General features: G+C 43.4%; 1 protein-coding gene across 1 annotated transcript in view; it reads left to right on the top strand.

The window, feature by feature from the left end:
- Positions 1 to 8,229: 8,229 nt before the first annotated feature.
- Positions 8,230 to 17,614, top strand: part of PPARGC1A (PPARG coactivator 1 alpha) — a gene marked incomplete at its 5' end in the record, with an annotated part of 370,436 nt that continues 361,051 nt past the window's right edge. The window contains one exon of the mRNA XM_080626739.1: positions 8,230 to 8,316. Coding sequence (XP_080482865.1) covers positions 8,230 to 8,316 — 87 coding nt within the window. The remainder of the gene's footprint in view (positions 8,317 to 17,614) is intronic.

Genomic DNA, 17,614 nt, shown 5'->3' with positions numbered 1-17,614 from the left:
GCAGCCTAGAGAAATCCTGCTTGTTTCTGGAGGAGAATTAGGGAAGGAAAAGTGAATAGGAAAATATTCCATTGTATGAAATTGTAATGGCCTACTTCGTGATCTCCTTCATAATCATATTTGCTCTTCACAATAATTGCCTGCAATGAGTATTATTTTTGCAAGTAAAACTTAAGAATCCAACTGTTTGTAGTCTACTGGCTTGATGTGAGACTCGCATTTAGATCTCTTGTTAGATGCAGGGAGGTTTCAGAAATGAATTTGCTTTTTTTAGCAGTCTCTTGATAAAACTGATTTGATTATAGAAACAACTTTATCAGTCCTGGGCTGTCTCAATTCGGAACAGAACTTCCTAAATTAGCAACAAAGTCAGCAGCAAAGCTTCGTTCTTGCTGCTTCCAAACCCTCAACGTTAAAACAGTAAAAGTTTGCAGAGACATAGTTGTATTCACTTGATCATCCTTTCCCTTGATTTGGGACGATGGTTAACAGAAAGGCCACATGCTTACAAACTGCAATGTCTGTACAAGAGCCTGCCTGGGTTTTCTCCTGGTGAGGTTTGGTTTTATTAATTGGATCAAACAGGATGATGTCACCTAAAAAATCCAGAGTTAATGATCTGTCAAATCCCTTTGAAATACCTATCAATTATTTCTGAGGGTTTGCTGCCTCTTTGTGGCATTTCTTGTGTAAAAATGGAATTCTGTATTGATCAAAGCTCTTCCTGGGATTGTGCACAAGACGGTGAAATGCAATTTCCCTGAGTTCTGCAGCATGCACCTGGGAGGCTTAATTCCTCCCTCCTTCATGTTCCTCCCTGCACAATACAGAGATAGTACCAAAGGAGTAGCCATGTGATTTTTGGATGTCTGTAACACATTTAGTGATGAGGAGGTGCTACCACAGCTTTGGATAACGTGCAGAATGGGGAAGCCTCTTATCTTTTTCATTATTTGAGCGATGGCGAGACCTCGTCATGCCTTTTGGTGCCCTTGTTCTTAGAAATCTTTTCCATGGTTAATAAAACAGTGGTGAATCTATTCTGTTTATATCCATCAGTATTTTGCTGATGATCTGCATGTATCTGGAAGCAGGCAGAATAGCTGTGGGGGGTTTCTCAGATGTAAAGATACTCATGCTAGAGGCAGAGACTCCTGGCAATTCCAGTGTCTTGATTCCTGCTCATTTGGGTTATTTAGGATTTTTTCCCCCTTTGATTAGTTAATGTTATTTTGGGGAAATTATAACCTGATAGGGTTTAATTTATTTACATTGTTAATTGGTGGTGAGACTATAAAAGTTATGAGCTACCTCATAAGCTCGTGCCTGCCTATGTTTGAATGGCACGTACTCACTTGCTGTTATTTATAATTTTGGGGGTATTGAACTGATGGAGATTACTCATGTTGAAAAGCTGCTGGAAGGCCCGAGCGAGGAATTAAATGCTCATAGTGGCTTCATTTTGTTAGCAGTCTCATTGAAAATATCTTGCGTGCAGGACAATCAAACTCATCAGTGTTCTGCTCTTCCACTTCAGTAGACAAATTTTAATCAGTGGCACACTTGATCTTGCAGAATTCAAGGAAAATAATTTCCTGTATTTCTGAGATGAGCAGAATTTCATGTAATTGAGCTTTTAAACTCCTGGCACTTCTTTTTTCTTTCTTTCTTTCTTTCTTTTTGAATAATCAGCTTTGCTTCATTCATTGCCTATTTCACGTAACTTCAATTACCGAGATGACCCAATGCTTAAATGGAATTAGCTTATGGGTGAAGAGCAAGAAACAGATTCTGGACTCAGGCAAGGCAAATAATAGACAGCGGGTGAGATCAAAGCATTTTGAAAAAATGTCCTGTTTTCTCTGACGCTGTAGATCTGCAATTGGCCTTTGCATTTAGGTGGCTTTAGAGAACCTTGTTACTCATTTCTGACGGTTTCATAACAGCATTTACAAAAACTGCTCTTACACCGTCCCTTCCCTTGGAGCTGCCATCCTATCTTAGCAGTCAGTCAGCAGTTGTCTTTTTATCTTTTGGATGAAGAAGATCAGTGTATGCACTCTTCACCATCTAGCAAACTTATAGAAATGAGTTTTATTCCAGGTCTTTGTGGTTTTCTTTAAGACTCTGAACAGCCTGGGCTCAGCTCTGGGATGGAGATGACGAGTGCCAAAGCCAGTGCCAGTTACTTCTTTGATGTAATTGAAATTTGTGAAATAAGGGTAAAACTTGACTGTGCAGTAAGCAAGCAGTAACCATAAGTACAAGATGGTGTAACAGATTTCAGCAGTAACCAACAATCATCTAGTATCTCACTACGTTCGGCTTTAATTGCAAGGACTTCTTTGAGCGTGTCTTCTCTCACCGTTGACAGCAGACTCCCAACACAGTACTACTGCTTTTCCTATGAGGGGAACAAACAGGTGTTAGTCACTTAGCTTAGTGCACTACTTGAAAGTATTTAGGTGTTGCGGCCGTAGATACAATCATGAGTTCTGACAGAACAGAACTTCAGAAAAGCTGGCACTGATATGTTCCTATACTCCAGCATCCTGTGGATGGGAAGTATCTGCTTTCTGCATTTTGATCAGGGACATTCAGTTTTCTGAATGCAATTTCTTTCAGCAGAACCTTATATATTTGGAATGGTGGTGTGTAATTGATGTTTGGGAGCAGTGTTCTGGGATACTCTAGAAAAGCTGTACTTTGTTTAATCTTGCTCTGTTGAGCCAATACTGGAAAACCTGCACATACAGTTTTCACAGCTGAGGCTAATGAATCCAACATGTGGAAGCTGTTCTGGGAGCTCCAGCTCTCTCAGGTAGCTAGGTGCTGGACTCTCAGCCACGTGAAGGTGAAAAAAAGCCACCTGGTTCTCAGCTAGAGTACAGTGAAAAGCCAGTGAAAAAAGCAGAGCACTAAAGTGATGTTTCAAAGGTGAATATGGTTTCTGTGTTCTCATCCACTGGTGGCTCCTTTCTTGGTTACGCTAATTGTACGTTTTTGTATTATCGACACGAGTTATCTGAAAGTTAAATAGAAACCTAAACACGCTGGAATCACCACTTCTGCTGTAAGTAGGTTTTTGCTCATTTAGGGCTAATTGCTTTTATAAACATTGGCTGACAACGTTGCTTGACTTTTCCAAAGATCTGGTACTTAAACTGTTGATCTCTTCAAATATTAGAAGGATGTAATACCTGGCTCCAGAGGTGTTAGTAAAGCAAAATGAAATCATTTGATAGAAGGTGCTAAGGAAGCTTTAAGTATTAGCCTAATAGAAAACCTATCAGTGGACTTTTAAAGCCTTTCGTCTTCAATTTTAATGGACTGTCTTAATTGACTTTAAAAGGCTTTTATGCACTTATGAATTGGCTAAGTAGAAATAGTCTTCCTTTATTTTTTTCACCTGCAAGTAAGATACAGGGACAACTTCTAAGTTTATTTTAGGATATCTGCTATTCTGTGCCTTTGCCCTCTAAGAAGGGATTTTCAACTAATGACATCTAGCAAAGTCAGGAATAAAAACTGTTACATGTGTCTGCTAATGCTGAGAACTTGGTAAAAGAAAAAGAAAAGGGACAATGGTGAATAAAAGAATAGCATCCATGAGACATTTTGAGGTATTTATGATCGCAAGTTTCAAAAATACTGAAGGCCACAGCACTGGATTCAGATGCTACACTGATTGTAGGAGGGACACACAAAACAAAACATACAGCTATGGAGTATCACTTTTTGTTGCAGAATATTAATTTAGAGGCTATAACTGAGTTGCATCCTGATCCCTGTGGGACTGTTCTGATACAAATCTGTCTGCTTACATGGAACATGCAAGTTGAAGACAAATGTCTTTTCTATCTCAAATTCTCCATATGCATCTCAAACCAAAAACCTCTGGAAGCCTTGCTTTTCAGGAAATCTCTAAAGATATCCTTCCACATAAAGAAAAGAAATATTTGTTCATGATGCTCTGGCTTTTGCTTGCAACAATTTACTCAGAGAGGTGTCTCCCAAAACTTGGCACTTTGATACCAAGTCTATTATTGGCTCAGACAGCAGCCCTTGGTTTTTAGTCTTCTCCTAATCCATGTTGTGGTTTATCCCCAGCCTACAACTAAGCACCACGCAGCTAGTCACTTGCTCCCCCAGTGGTAGATGGGGGGCAGAGAATTGTAGAAGTGAGAAAACCTGTGGGTTGACATAAAGACAGTTTAACAGGTAAAGCAAAAGACACAGACAAAGCAAAGCAACACAAGGAATTTATCCACCACTTCCCACCAGCAGGCAGGTGTGCAGTCATCTCCAGGAAAGCCAGGGCTGCATCACATGTAGCAGTTATCTGGGAAGACAAACACCATCATTCCAAACATCCCCCCTTCCTTCCTCTTAGCCTAGCTTTCTATGCTGAGCATGACACCATATGGTATGGAATATCTCTTGGGTCAGTTGGGGTCAGCTGTCCTGGCTGTGTCCCCTCTCAACTCCTTGTGCAGCCCCAGGCCTTGCTGCTGGGGTGGATTTGAGGAGCAGAAAAGGCCTTGGCTGTGCTAAGGCACTGCTCAGCAATAACTGAAACGTCCCTGAATTATCAACACTGTTTCCAGCACAAGTCTAAAGCCATACCAGCAAATATGAAGAAAATTAACTCTACCCCAGCCAAAACCATCACAGTGCAGTAGCCTCAGGGGAATGACGATGTACTGTGTGTGAGAAGACAAGACCAGCCTCAATTTGGAAGCTTTGCCCTGATTCACCTTATTGCCATAGCAAACAGGCTTTGCAGGTAACACCCTCCCCTCCCAGGAAAAGTTTCTGGTTTATTTAATAGACTTTGAAAGTCTTTAAGCTGAAATCATGGAAGCAAAGAGGAAACTAAATTAAATTCTAGACTGTGTTTAACAAGATGCCTTTCTAGTTGGCTTGCTGTCCTTTACCTAGTACTCTGGCACATCTTAACTGCACAATATTATGCTGTGTGTGCCTCTGCAGAGATTTAAGTAATTTTCTTTGTTCTATCTGCACCAGGCCTTTCTTTCAGCACAGATGAAGTACTGATGATTATCCTGAGGCTGCTTTTATTGTTCAAACATCTCCTGGATTTTGCTGTTTCCTCCAGCCCCCACCAACCCCTTGTTCCAAGTTCCTTAAAGAGTTCATTTTATCTCAACTTTACTCCTTCTAGTCCACAGGACTGAATACAGCATTAACATCTTTTCTATGGAGCTGCTAGCACACTCAGACAGGATATCAGACAATGGTTATTTGTGGATTTTATTATGTTTGGTTATGCACATCTAGGAATAGAAGTAACACACAAAGGTTTTTTGCTTCATCACCAACATCACAGTGATGATGCCTGTGTGCTAAATCGTGCGGTAGACAAATAGGTCATTAGCCACTTCAGCAATGGCTGGTTGACTGAAAACTTGTATGCATGGGCTGGAGGAGCAATATATAATGCTATAAATAAGTGTTCAGATCTCATTTTGCTGCCAGCAGAAGTGTGCTCTCCAGAGGCCCTGAATAGGTTCTGAGTAGTTCTCAACTATAAGAAAAGACTGCAGCTGGATCTCCATTAGTAACCGATCACTGAGCCATTAGGCTTAACTTCCTACCAGTGACCTCCTACCAGTCGCCTCCCTCAGGGCAACCCTCTGAACTTCAAATGAGGAGATTCTGAGCTAGAGCAAATGGTTAACAGCAGGGCGAGGAAAAATGTTTGAAGGAAAAAGACAAGTATACCCCACAAATATCTAATAACCCATCATCTGCTGTGATACTTGTAAAGAACATTGCATTGGTGGGGCAGATAGCATGTCCGTCTCTAGAGGAGAGGAAGTAGGGAAAATGCCACCTACTGAAGTGTATCAATATGTCAGCTATTGAAGAGGGGAAATAAAAATAATAATAATTTAAAAAAAAGGAATAGAAAGGAGAAGACTCCGAACTGTAGGATTTTCACTTCAAAACATTAGAACCTTGGCTCAAACCACATAATTTTACAATGCAGACTTTACCTGCACAGAATAAGTAGCTCTGAGGTCAGGCTATGCTGGAGTGCTATCGGGACGGAATGCACTAAGACATAAGTTGAAGTATGCAATGTCAAGTTGCTTAAAATTTTAGAAGCAAGGTGCTTTGAATGCTGACCCCTCAGAGGGAAGGGAAGGAAACAATTCAGGAAGGATGGTGAAGTACAAAGGAATTTTATGCCTTAATTGTTGCTGTCTGAAAAATTGAAATAAATTCCTAAACTGCATGAAATTTTGTGGGCCACTAATGAGCAGTCTTAACAGGCAGAAGTGTCTGAAGGAAACCGTTGCAGTAATTTGAGAAACAAATCCTTGTGGACAGAGTAAACACCTTGTTTCTGATGTAGCTTCCATATTCTGTTGCTGGAAACTTTCCTGCTGAATTTTAACCTGGTTTAGGGCAGAATGAAAGGCTCTTTGGCCTCATACGGAACAGAGCTGCCTGGCACAAAGGTTCCTCTGGATGATGAATTCAGGTGTTCTTGGCTAGCCTTCATTCAGACAAAACCAACTTACATCAAGAAGCTGAGTTTCTACTACACTTAAGTGTGCTTCATGGCATTCCATGCTCATGCCACATTTGGAGACTCAAGAAAGTAAGATTTCCTCAACAAATAGAATGGCCAAAGGATTCCATAGGTATTACTAGGTGGTGGTTTCTTCCTTCAAATAGGCAAGGGGGGGAGTGAGGAGCTTCAGTGAGCCTTGGGTCAGAGTTATGGCAGAAAACTACCTCCAGGCATCGAAACATGTTCCTGGGAAGTGGTGGATTCACTGTACCAGGAAGTGTTCAAAAACCAAGCAGGTGAGGCTCTCAGTGACATGGTTTAGTGGTAAACTTGGCAGTTCTGGAGTAATGGTTGGACTTGATGATTTTAAAGGTCTTTTCCAATCTAGTTGATTCTATGGGCTGTTATGACTGTGCTGCTCAACAAACCACTGGCCCTCCTAGTTATGATCTGGAAGCAAAACCAGTGTTTTTTAAAATGAAAACCTTATATTCTTATCTGAGCAGTTCTTCTGAAAAAAAAACAACCCCTACTTACATTATTTGCTTTTTATAATTATTTTAGTTTTGTGACATCATCAGTGTTAGATGAGGAAAATGTTCCCCTGTAAGAGGACTGTGCTTGAGGTGCTGGGTTTGCAGTCAGGATAAGGAGTACTCAAGAAACATGGTCAACGTAATCCAATCCCTGTCTGCTAATTGCTCGGCAAACACTTTAAAATCATTATATTCAGTGTGACTTCGCTGTGTCCGACCCACTTTGAGGGCAGCTGAGGCGCCGTCCTTTTCGCTTCCCCTGAGGGCCGAGAGGTTCTCTGCCGACCCGGCTTCGCGGGCTGCCACAGGAGCGGCGGGAGGGGGAACGCGTCCCCGGTGCCACTACCGCGATCACTGCACGCTTTAAGGAAATAACAACAATGAAGAACCCGCTCCTTGAAAATGGGGTGCTGAGAATGCGCCTCAGAACGGGACAAGCGAGGGAAACGGCACCTGGCGGGCCGGGGGTCCGCCGTCAACTCTGAGGTGAAGTTTCCCGCGGCCGGGTGAGAGGCGGTGCCCCGGCCCCGCCCCACCTCCGTCCTTCCCTCAGGCGGCACCGGGGTCACGTCTGCACAGCACACGCTTCGTGGGCCTCGGGTCGCGTGTGGACACCGAGCCCCAACTTTCCACCGGCACAGCGCGGCACGGTGCGGGGCGGCGCGGGGCGGGGCGGGGAGGCCGGTTCGCGGCCGGGAGGGCGGGCTCGCCCGCGGCGGCGCTGCCCCGGCGCGGCGGGGGAGGACGCGCGTCGGCACTTGCCCGCTCCTTCCCCGCCGCGGTGCGGTGGCGGGTTCTGCCGCCGTCCCCGTCCCCGTTTCCCCGCGCGGTGCCGGTGCCGGGGGGATGGCGCGGCGCCCCGGCGCTGCTGACTCGGTGCCGGGGTCTGTAGCACAGCCTATTCCCGCCGGCAGCAGCGGAGGGAGCGCGCGCACGTGACGCCGGCCCCGGCTCCTCCGTGCCCCGGGGAGCGCCGCGCGCAGGCACCCGCGCTTCCCTCGCTCCGCTCGCCCAGCCCTGCTCCCGCCCGTCCGTTCCGCGCCAGGCGAAGCCGGGGCAGCAGCACCGCCGGCAGCGGCGATCCGCGCAAGAAGCCAGAGTTTGTGGAGGCTGCTGCGTGCCTTCCCGAAGAGGTTTTGCGCCCGGAGGATGGCTGGCTGCGGGCTGTCAGAAGACGCTTGCTTCTCCTCCTTCTTTTACAACTACACCTCCTCCTGGGAGACCTCGTACAACCAGGTGAGAGGCGGCCGGTGCCGCCAGCCGGGCTCCCCGGGGGAGGCGAAGGTGGTGGCAGTGTGTGCAGGAAGGGTCTGGAAGTGTTTCTGTTCAACGTGCGGGGGAGTCGGCCGAGAAGAGAAACAAGGGAAAAGAGCCTTTTCCCGTGTGGCTTTCAGTCCCCTTCCCTCCGCCTCCGCCCCTCCCGTGAGGAAGAGGAGCGGGAGGAGGGCTGAGGAGCGGGCTGCGCGCTACCCTGGAGCAAGTCGGGGCACAATAAGGCAACTCGAGCGGAGCGTCCCCGATCCCGCCTCCGGCTGCGCTCACCACCGGCTCCGTGCGCGGAGCGTCCCCGGCCCCGCCGGGGCGAGGGAAGCCGGCGGGCGAGCGGCACGCTTGGTGCGAGAGGGACCCCCTGTCCCTCCGAAATGGCCGCGTATGCGTTCAGCCTCGTAATTTCGGGTCCCGCCTTGGTGAAAATAGTTCGGTTTACCCCTCTCTCCTTCTTGCTCAGACCCCACACCCCCCTTCACGTAGTTAACTTTGATGACAGTGCAATGCGGAGCACCCAGCCGGGCACCGCCGGCTCCTCCGGCCGGGTCGGCCGCTCCTGCCCGCGGGGGGCGGCTGGCGAGGTGCTGCGGGAGAGCGGGGGGAAAGCAGAAATCGCGCCTCAGAGGTAGAGAGCTATTCCGGGAGCCTCCAAAGCGGCTTTAATTAAACAACTGTTGTCGTCTGCTGCCCCCGCTGCTTGTCTGGTGAAAGTCTACAGGCAGCTGTCATCGATAAACTACATCGGTGTGTGTGTGCGTAAGGAAGGAAAGGGGGTTCTGGTGCTGGCGTGACAGGAAAAGTTGGGCAGCGGGCGGAAGGCTGCCCCGGGCTGTGGAGGCGGCGGTGTCCGCCCGGGGGCAGAAGAGCCGCTCGCGGCCTCTGAGGCAGCGAGGGGCTGGGGGGGGGGGTTCGGCTCCCGGCTCCCTCCTTGCGCGGGGCAGCGCTGAGCTCATGGAAAACCCGCAGCCCGGGTTTCCAGGGAACTGAGATCCCCGAAGGGACAGTTGCCGGTTTAAGGTTACACCTCACGGCGAGGGGTCGAGGAACCGCGCGTTCCTCCCTGCCCCCGGGAGTTGACGCCGTCGGAGTTGGGGGACCAGGCCGCCGCGGTGGGGCCTTGAAGCCCTGACAAACCGGGTCGTCTCTTGAAGCAGCTGAATAAATAGCGGTGTCCCGGGTGCGAGCGGACACCAGCCGGGGCCATCCCGGAAGGCACCTCGGCTGCACGCCGAGTCCGCCGCCCTAGTCTCCGGGAGGACCTTCCTCGCCGGGAGCAAGCGATGCTCGCTGGCGCTGAGGAGGGGTTCCCGCGGGGAGCAGGCGCACGAGGGGGCCGGCCGGTGCCTCCCGGCTCGGTGAAGTGTCAGTGCGCTGCGGCGTGGGTTGGGTCGGGGCTTACCGCGAGCGGTGGGTTGGGGCGGCCGGTGCTGCTGCTGGTGTGCGTTTCCCTGCGCATACCGAGCGCGCACACCGGTGCTGATGTGTCTGTGTGAGCAGAGAACGTTCATCGTTATCCTGCTAAATAGGAGCCCGTGCAAGTAACTGAGATTTAAGAAGGGCTTATGGCTTTTATCAAAGGCAGGCAGTCATCGAAGACTCCTTTGGAACCATCAAAAGAGGAAAATGGTTAGGAACGCAGACAATACAATCAGGTTTAAACCAGTTCCTTTATCTAAAGTTAGTTTCATTCTGTAGCAAAACAGTTCCGTGAAGAATGGCATTGTGAAACCTATCGTTCCCTCCATTTCTTTTCAGGAGAGCAAGCCCCTATCACAGTGGAAGCAGGGAGAATTACTGACAAATCCAGAGTTGATCTGTTCTAAATACCAATGTTGAACTGTATCTGAAGGAAAACGGGGGAGATAATTCAGGATGCACGCCGTCTATTTATAGAAGGACTATATAAACTGTAGGATATATACGCAAAGTTGATTTAAATATGCATGATTAGAAAGGGAGTTTAGAAGGAGAAGGTGTAATCACTATATGGCATTACAACAGGAACAGATGAGCTTGCAAGACTTTACAGGGTGAAGATGAGAAGAATTTTTAAGACACACATTCTTTCTGGTGCTCAAGGCTCCTTTCTATTTTCATCTTTTGAGTATTACGTTAGCATTTACATCAGTCACATTCACCAGCTGAGGATTAGCACTAGATGTTAGTCTGAATATGAAATCAAAATGAATATGGGATTTTGCTGCAAATAGATTTTTCTCACAAGTTTTAACACTTTAAACGACAGAGTTGGCTTCAATTTGACAGTCAGCCATATTAATGTTTGTTTGTTTTAACCTGAATTGCATCCAGAAAAAAAAAATAAGAGCTTGCAAACCATTTCTTCTTGCTAAATATAGCAGTGTGGCTGAAATAGAATTTTTGTATGCTCTGTTTAAAACAAAACAGCAAACAGAAAAACTTTAAGACAAAGTGCTGAGATGAGAAGAAGGGTTGACTAGTGGAAAAATAGGTTTTTATTCCTAGATCAATATGATGTGCTTTCAGCATCTAGTGCAGGTAAAAGGATCCCCTGTATAATATCAGTAACGGTTCAGCTAGAGCTTACAAAAAGAAGCTTTTTGTGGCATCTCAAGACGTTAATGAGAGCATAAGTAACCAAATAAGGCTTAATGATGGAAACAGTCAGGTTAATGCAAACAATGTTTTCTTCTGGAAGCATAATATACTATCTGACTGTTTTGAAAGCATATATTTGCTTTATAATTTGGGAAGGTTGAGAGATGCCATTCAGCTTACATTTTTGATGCATTATTGCAGTTCTTTTTTAAGGACAAGATCATATGCTTGATTTGTTGGTAATGTTCTTGGAAGGAACTTTTCCCATTGCATATTAAATTCCAGAGTGCATCAGAAGAAAAGCTTGTATTGGAAAAATTATGTCTAGAAACTTGATTAAGTCTGTTTTGAATGTATTTCTGAGACAGTCTTCCAGAAAATAAGGCACTATAATAGTTACAAGTAAGATTTTGCATTACTAAGGAGAACTCCTAAAAGATTGGCTGTCATTTTTTACAGTTATTTTCGTACAGGGACTAAACCATTATGCTAAATTCTAGACTAGAGGAACTTGTAGACTTAAATCCTGAAAACTATGAGTTGTGGTTGCATAAACTTATCTGTGATGTTTTGCCAGTGGGTGTAAACCTAAGGTGAAGGAATATCCAGCAGATTCATTCTCTGATCTGCATTTTTAGACTATCAATAAGCATTCTACTTTTAGTTCTTTTGTGAATACATGTTTGCCGAAAACTTCCCTGAGTGTATCTTCTGGCTCACTGAGATTCTCTTTACATCCATTTCTTAATTAGTAGTCATGAGCAAAGAACAGCTATGGCTAAGTACTGCAGAAGGGGTATTCAGCCTTGCGAGAGCAGTAATATTCTTGGGCATAACCTGTCCATGCTGAACTGGCAGCATTATTTGTATTAATTATTTTCCACTCTCCACTCCAGAACTGGATACGTTGTTATGTTACTAATCTATATGGTGGGGAAGTGCTTGAAAATAATTTGAAATGTAGTTCATGAGTGAAATCCTATGATAAATCTGGGTGCTAACTTTAATTCGATCTCAGGAAAATCTCTGCAGTATAGAAGTAAAATGAGGGGAGTGTACTGCCTGGTTACTGCCATTATTTCAGAGATTTCTCCCTGCAATGCTCAGCTGAGGGCTTGTGACAGGCACCAGCTCTTTGTCCTGTGTTTTTGAACATGGCAGTACGTTATACAACAGTTCTTTCACAGAATATATTCTGTAGATAGAAGTAAGTCACTGAAAGGTAAACTAAGAGCCAACTTTGTGGCTTGGCTCTTGATCTTTACATATGCAGGGACAAAAGCTCCAACTGCCAGTATTTTTGGGGATCTCTCTACAAGTTTTTTTGGGAGAGCTGGACTGAATGTAGTATGTTGCTTTTATGCATTTTATTCTTATAGCTGGAGTAAGTCCAATGGCCATTTCTATTTTCATCCACAGCCAGTGGGCCTTTTTGACTTATTTTTTGTTTCCATGGTTTCTGGATTTATTTTTTCTTTTTGGGGTCGTTTTTTTGGTAGTGGAACTTGGAGTCTGCGGGTTTGGAAATATGCCAGATGAGTTTGTGTTAACGTGTATAGCATATACTGAATATGTATGTGCATGAGGATGTTGAATGGGAGATCCTATATCAATCTGCACAAGATTGGGCAGTGCACATGATGATTTAGGTAGCCCTTTTTCTTTAATGGAAAAAGACTCAGTCAATAGTTGTACATGGTTTGGCTGTGAAAACCATTGGAACAAACCCATCACTCACCTTCAGTTATGTTTTAGCAAAGCCTGTAACATCTCTGCAAATTAAAAAACACTGGTAAAATTAAATTAGTTAAGAAAAAGCAGTGATCTTGGGTTAGTATTGACAGAAAACACTTGGTAATTAAAAAAAAATGTTAATCTTGGATTTTAATTTTTCCTGACTCTTCGATATCCAGTGGTTGTTGTGTGCCAGTGCACAAAGGCAGGAGGGAAATGGAATACAGTAAAAACGAAAGTGAAACTCAAGAGACCTATTTTCTTGGCATCCCAGCAAAAGATAAGCCGTAGGATAATGAGGAAGTTAGAGTTTAATAAAAGAGGTAATAAAATAAAAATTGCTAAATGTGTTTCTCTTTCTTTCAGAGATTAATGCCTCAGTTGGTCATTCAACACAGTAACTCTGAAAAGTGTATTCTGATGGCAATGTCATCTGGCCAAAAAAGCACATTTTAAACTGGGTGCAGACCGTTTCCTCAAGCCCCAGAGCAACCCAGCTAAATGGTGGTACAGCATAGCCCAATAACACGAATTTAAAGCACACACAGCAAAAGGCAAGATGTTATTTCTCTGTTTTAGCTTAGAAGAAAAGCCTGTGTGCAAATTGTGAGTTACTGTTATGGCTGAAATGAACTAATGCATTTTAGTGATTTATAAATAAGACAGGATTTTCAAAAATACAGTTGCGTTCAGGAGAAAATGTCAGTAGTTCTAGCAATGTGTTCTGTAGGAAGAGGGCAGGGAGTTCTTAGCTGGTCAAATGTTCATGTGGTCTAAGCAGAAATGCAAAAGTGCAGGGTTTGCATTGGAATGAAAGTGGGGTCATCCACCCTTTGTACTCATCGTCAGGGAAGCAGAACCTTCTTCCAGAGAGACCATAGGAAATCAATGAGTACACTTTGCTAGTGTAGAGATAAATGTGTACTGCAGAAGGGTATTAAATATAAAAGGGCAGCAGTAAAATGATTTACTACATGAAGCAGTGGAACTTTATTTTGGTCACCTAAAAGGCAATTTTCAATTTTTGATAACATAATTGTATTTTTTTTTTAGTACTAATAAGTGGAAAAAAGATGGCAAATCAGCTATTTTACAGGGATTTGAGGTATATGATGTAAGCTGAGAGTCTTGTTTACAGGTGGCAGCTTATTTACAAGTATATACATGCTTTTTTTAACATACTATCTGGTGTTTATAATTTAGATTCTAATCATCTGATCTAACTTCCCCAAAGTTAATGGTTTTTTGAATGTTTTTTCCTGAGGCAGTGTGATCCAGTTTGTCTCGCTGTGACCAGAAGGTATCACTGAGGGATATCAGCACAACGGATGCACATAGGAGAGAACCTGACGTACATTTAGGTATAGAGGCTTAATGAAATGTGGAGGAGCAGGTGCGCAGCCCTAATGTGTCGGTAGTAGTTTTAATTTCCTCTGATGTGCCTGTTTGCTGTGTGAGCAAAACTCCTTGTACATTTAAAACCTATAGGACTGGAAAATTGCTAAAAAGGATGGAAACCCAAGACTTCTACAGTATTTTTTTTGTCTTAGACTCTGCCTGCTTTACAAGTAGCAATTGAGATTCCCCTTCTGCTAAGTAGCTGTGTGTTATTGTCTCTAAAGGTAAAATGAAGGTGAAGAGAGATTAATAGCAGAGTGACCCTTGCTCTGGGTATGGCACTTGTCACACTGTGGTTCCTATTTTGGAAAGAGGAATTGGGCATGCTTGGTTCCATATGAACTCACTGGGACCTGAAATGACAAGAGGTGTGTCTACACTAGCACTTTCCTTGGAAGAAGGAGTGTGCTGCATTCATCCTGACTCTGCTGTGCTTTGGTTCATGTTGCAGATTGGTCTTGCTGCAAATGAATGGAATTCCTTTTGGGTAGAACTGAACAGGGAGATGTGTTCCAGGACTAGTCCTAGTGCATCTGAGCTACAAATTGACATTCAGCTAATGAGATGAGACCAGAGCTAGAATGAAGTGAAATAATCAAACAAACCAGTGGTGCGAAGCATATATTAGGTGTCAGATCCTCAGCACCAGCTGTCTGGCTCTTTCATCTTACAGTTCTGTGTTACTGGCTCGTGTAGAAAGCCTTTGCACATAGTTAGTATTACCTAGCAGACAGTGCATGAAAGCCTGTATTTGGGAAGCTGCTTGGAGAATCATGGGTAGGGCAGTCACCTGACATGCATCCTTATGTTGCAATCATAAGACCATTATTCTTTCCCTCAAAAAGGGGTAGTTTGTGTTGGCATGAGAAGAAAAGGTTCGTTTGATCACTTGTGATATAACACATGAGTGAGTAAGAGGCACTGCTACTTTGGCTCACAAAAGCCCTCCACATTTTTAACCCATTTTATTATTTGCAAGAGCAATTTAGTTCCTAATGTTAACAATGAATGATTATGATTCTGTACTTCCGTTTACAGCATAAATTAGCATTTTGTTTTCCATTACAGCTTTTGAATGAGGAATTATAATGTATAATTTGCTGCAAATAGATGTTATCATCTCTTTGGATGTGAACAACCACATAAACTTGAGCAAATGATAAAAATGGAATCAATTACTTCTCAAATGGAAGTAGTTTACAAACCTTCACATGCAAAATGGCAATAGTAGCTGGTTATTGTAACAAATAATTAGCTTTTTTTTCCTTAAAAACAACATTTATTGAATTCCATTGACAATTTAGTAATTGTAGAATATTTAACAACCCCCCTCACAAAATACATGCTGTATAATAATATATGCATTTTTTAAACTGCAGATTGCTTCTGTAGTCCTTGCATGAAGCTTTACTCTTGTATTTTCACCTGTACAAATGTTCCAGAAGTGGAACGCTGAGCCACAGATCGCTGATGATGATTAGAGAGCTTCACAGTATTCTGGAATTAGTAGATCAAGCTTGAAATTGTAGAGGAGTGAAGGATGAAGAGTCTGTGTTAGAGGCTGTATCCAAAACCTGCTGAAGGTGATGTGAATTTTTCTGCTGTGTTTGAAATCATGATCTAGGTCCTAGTAAAAGGATAAAGAAGAGGAAGACGTTATTATAGTTCCTTGAATAAATGCATGCTGTAAGCCTCTAGTGGAAAGGAAGGTAATACCTTGTACTGTAATGAGTTTACTAGTTTGAATTTCACAAAACAAGTTTTCACTGTCAGTTGCTACGATATGTTTCTGTATTATACAGAGTTATTCATGCTTGGAAAAATACCAGTCCACAGCCAAAGTGAATGTGAGAAACAGTCTAGAATCCCACTTACTCTCTTCCTCTTGCAGAGTCTTGCTTCGTATCACTAAAGGAGATAATCCAAGCATCATTTCCAATCTCTTCCTTTCAAGGAGGCTGTCTAAATTCTGATGATTTTCTACATACTGGTTTGCACATATATTAATTTCTGATCCCTTAACGCTCTGACCATAAAGCCATCATCTCATCACTTCCTGTCAACCTGAATTCACTAGCCTTTTGCTCACAGTCTTTCCTGGTAACCCCATTGTGTGCATCCATCCATAACCCTAAGCTGAACATACTGTCTTGATTGCTTCCACCTTCTGTCTTACCCTTGTTAAAAATACAAATCCAAGTCCATACTTTGCCTCATCTAGTGCTTTAGATTTTAGAGTTCTTGTTGTCCTTTTAAAATGTTAACACAGTTTAGCTTTTCCCTGTTTACTGTTACCACCACCTCTTTCTGTTTAGGAGTGGTGCTAGATTTCATACTGCTTGCGTTGCTTCTTTTTTGCTATCTCCACACTTTTTCTCCTTTTCCTTAGTGAAGTCATGAGCCCCTGGAGGAAGATCATGTAAGCTTTCCTCTACCTGTTCTCTTGAAGGCCATTGTTGTCTAACTATTAAAAATGGATAAACTTACTTTGTGCTTGAAAAACTATGGAACAAGCTGACCAAAACCCAGTTGCCACCCTGACTGTTATGTTTCATTGTATTCATCTGTTGCTTGTTTCTTTAGGTTGGTATCTGCTGCCATACTCTGATCAGTGTGTAGATCAAGTAAACAATAGCTTTTTATTCTTCTAATAATTAAGAAAAAAAAAAGCCTAATGATGTGTTTTCTCATCTGCCCCACTCTAACAAACATTGCAAGTGAAGGAGTTAAAGGGGGAAAGATCATCATGTGGTCCCTAGACTGAGCAATTCACAATGTCTGAGGTACACTTGGATTGTAAAAACTCACTTCAGCCATTTAATTTTTTTTTTTCCTGGAGTCCAACAGCACATTGTGACTTGATGTACCTGCTGAACTTTGACTTTTTATCCATGAAGCTTCTTATTCTACCTGTCTGCTGCCTCTATATGCTCATAGTTTCCTTAGGCCTTGGTCCAGCAGACCACTTAATTGCTCAACTGTAAACACTTGAAGTCAAGGGAACTGCTTACTGTTTTAAAGTGAGTGTGTGGTGTGTTGGACTGGGGCCTTACACAGCTATATCTTAAGGACAGAAAACTTCGCTTCCTTCTTGTTTGTCAAATACTTGCCGTACTTCCAGTACTTTAGAAGTATTGATGGTAATTATGGCAGTAGTAGCAGGAAAGCTATGAAGAGATCAAGGAAACCTGGTAATGTTTACAGTATTGTTCATTTGCAGTTCAGTCTCTTTCTTTGCTCAGTGGATTTGCAAATAAAAGATGATTCCTCTTTTTCTCCCAGACATAAAGCCTTGTGATGAAATGAATAGGTAGTGTGTTAAAATGCATGACTATGTGCAGTGACAGAAAGCCAGGCATGAAAGATACTTAAGGACAGGAAACTTCTTTTGGATTGTAAGCATGGTTTAAAAAAAGAAAAAAATAAAAAGATGGCTGTAATTGTAAAAGGAGAAAAAAAGATAGTAAGGAGGACGTGCACACACTTAAATATTTAAGCCATGTGAAACAATGAATAAGTGTACTACTGACTGGATAAATTAGCAAAACAAAAGTAA

The sequence above is a fragment of the Psittacula echo genome (genome assembly GCF_963264785.1).
Source record: "Psittacula echo genome assembly, chromosome: 1".
NCBI classification, from domain to species: Eukaryota; Metazoa; Chordata; class Aves; order Psittaciformes; family Psittacidae; genus Psittacula; species Psittacula echo.
This window is presented reverse-complemented; position numbering and strand designations above follow the sequence as displayed.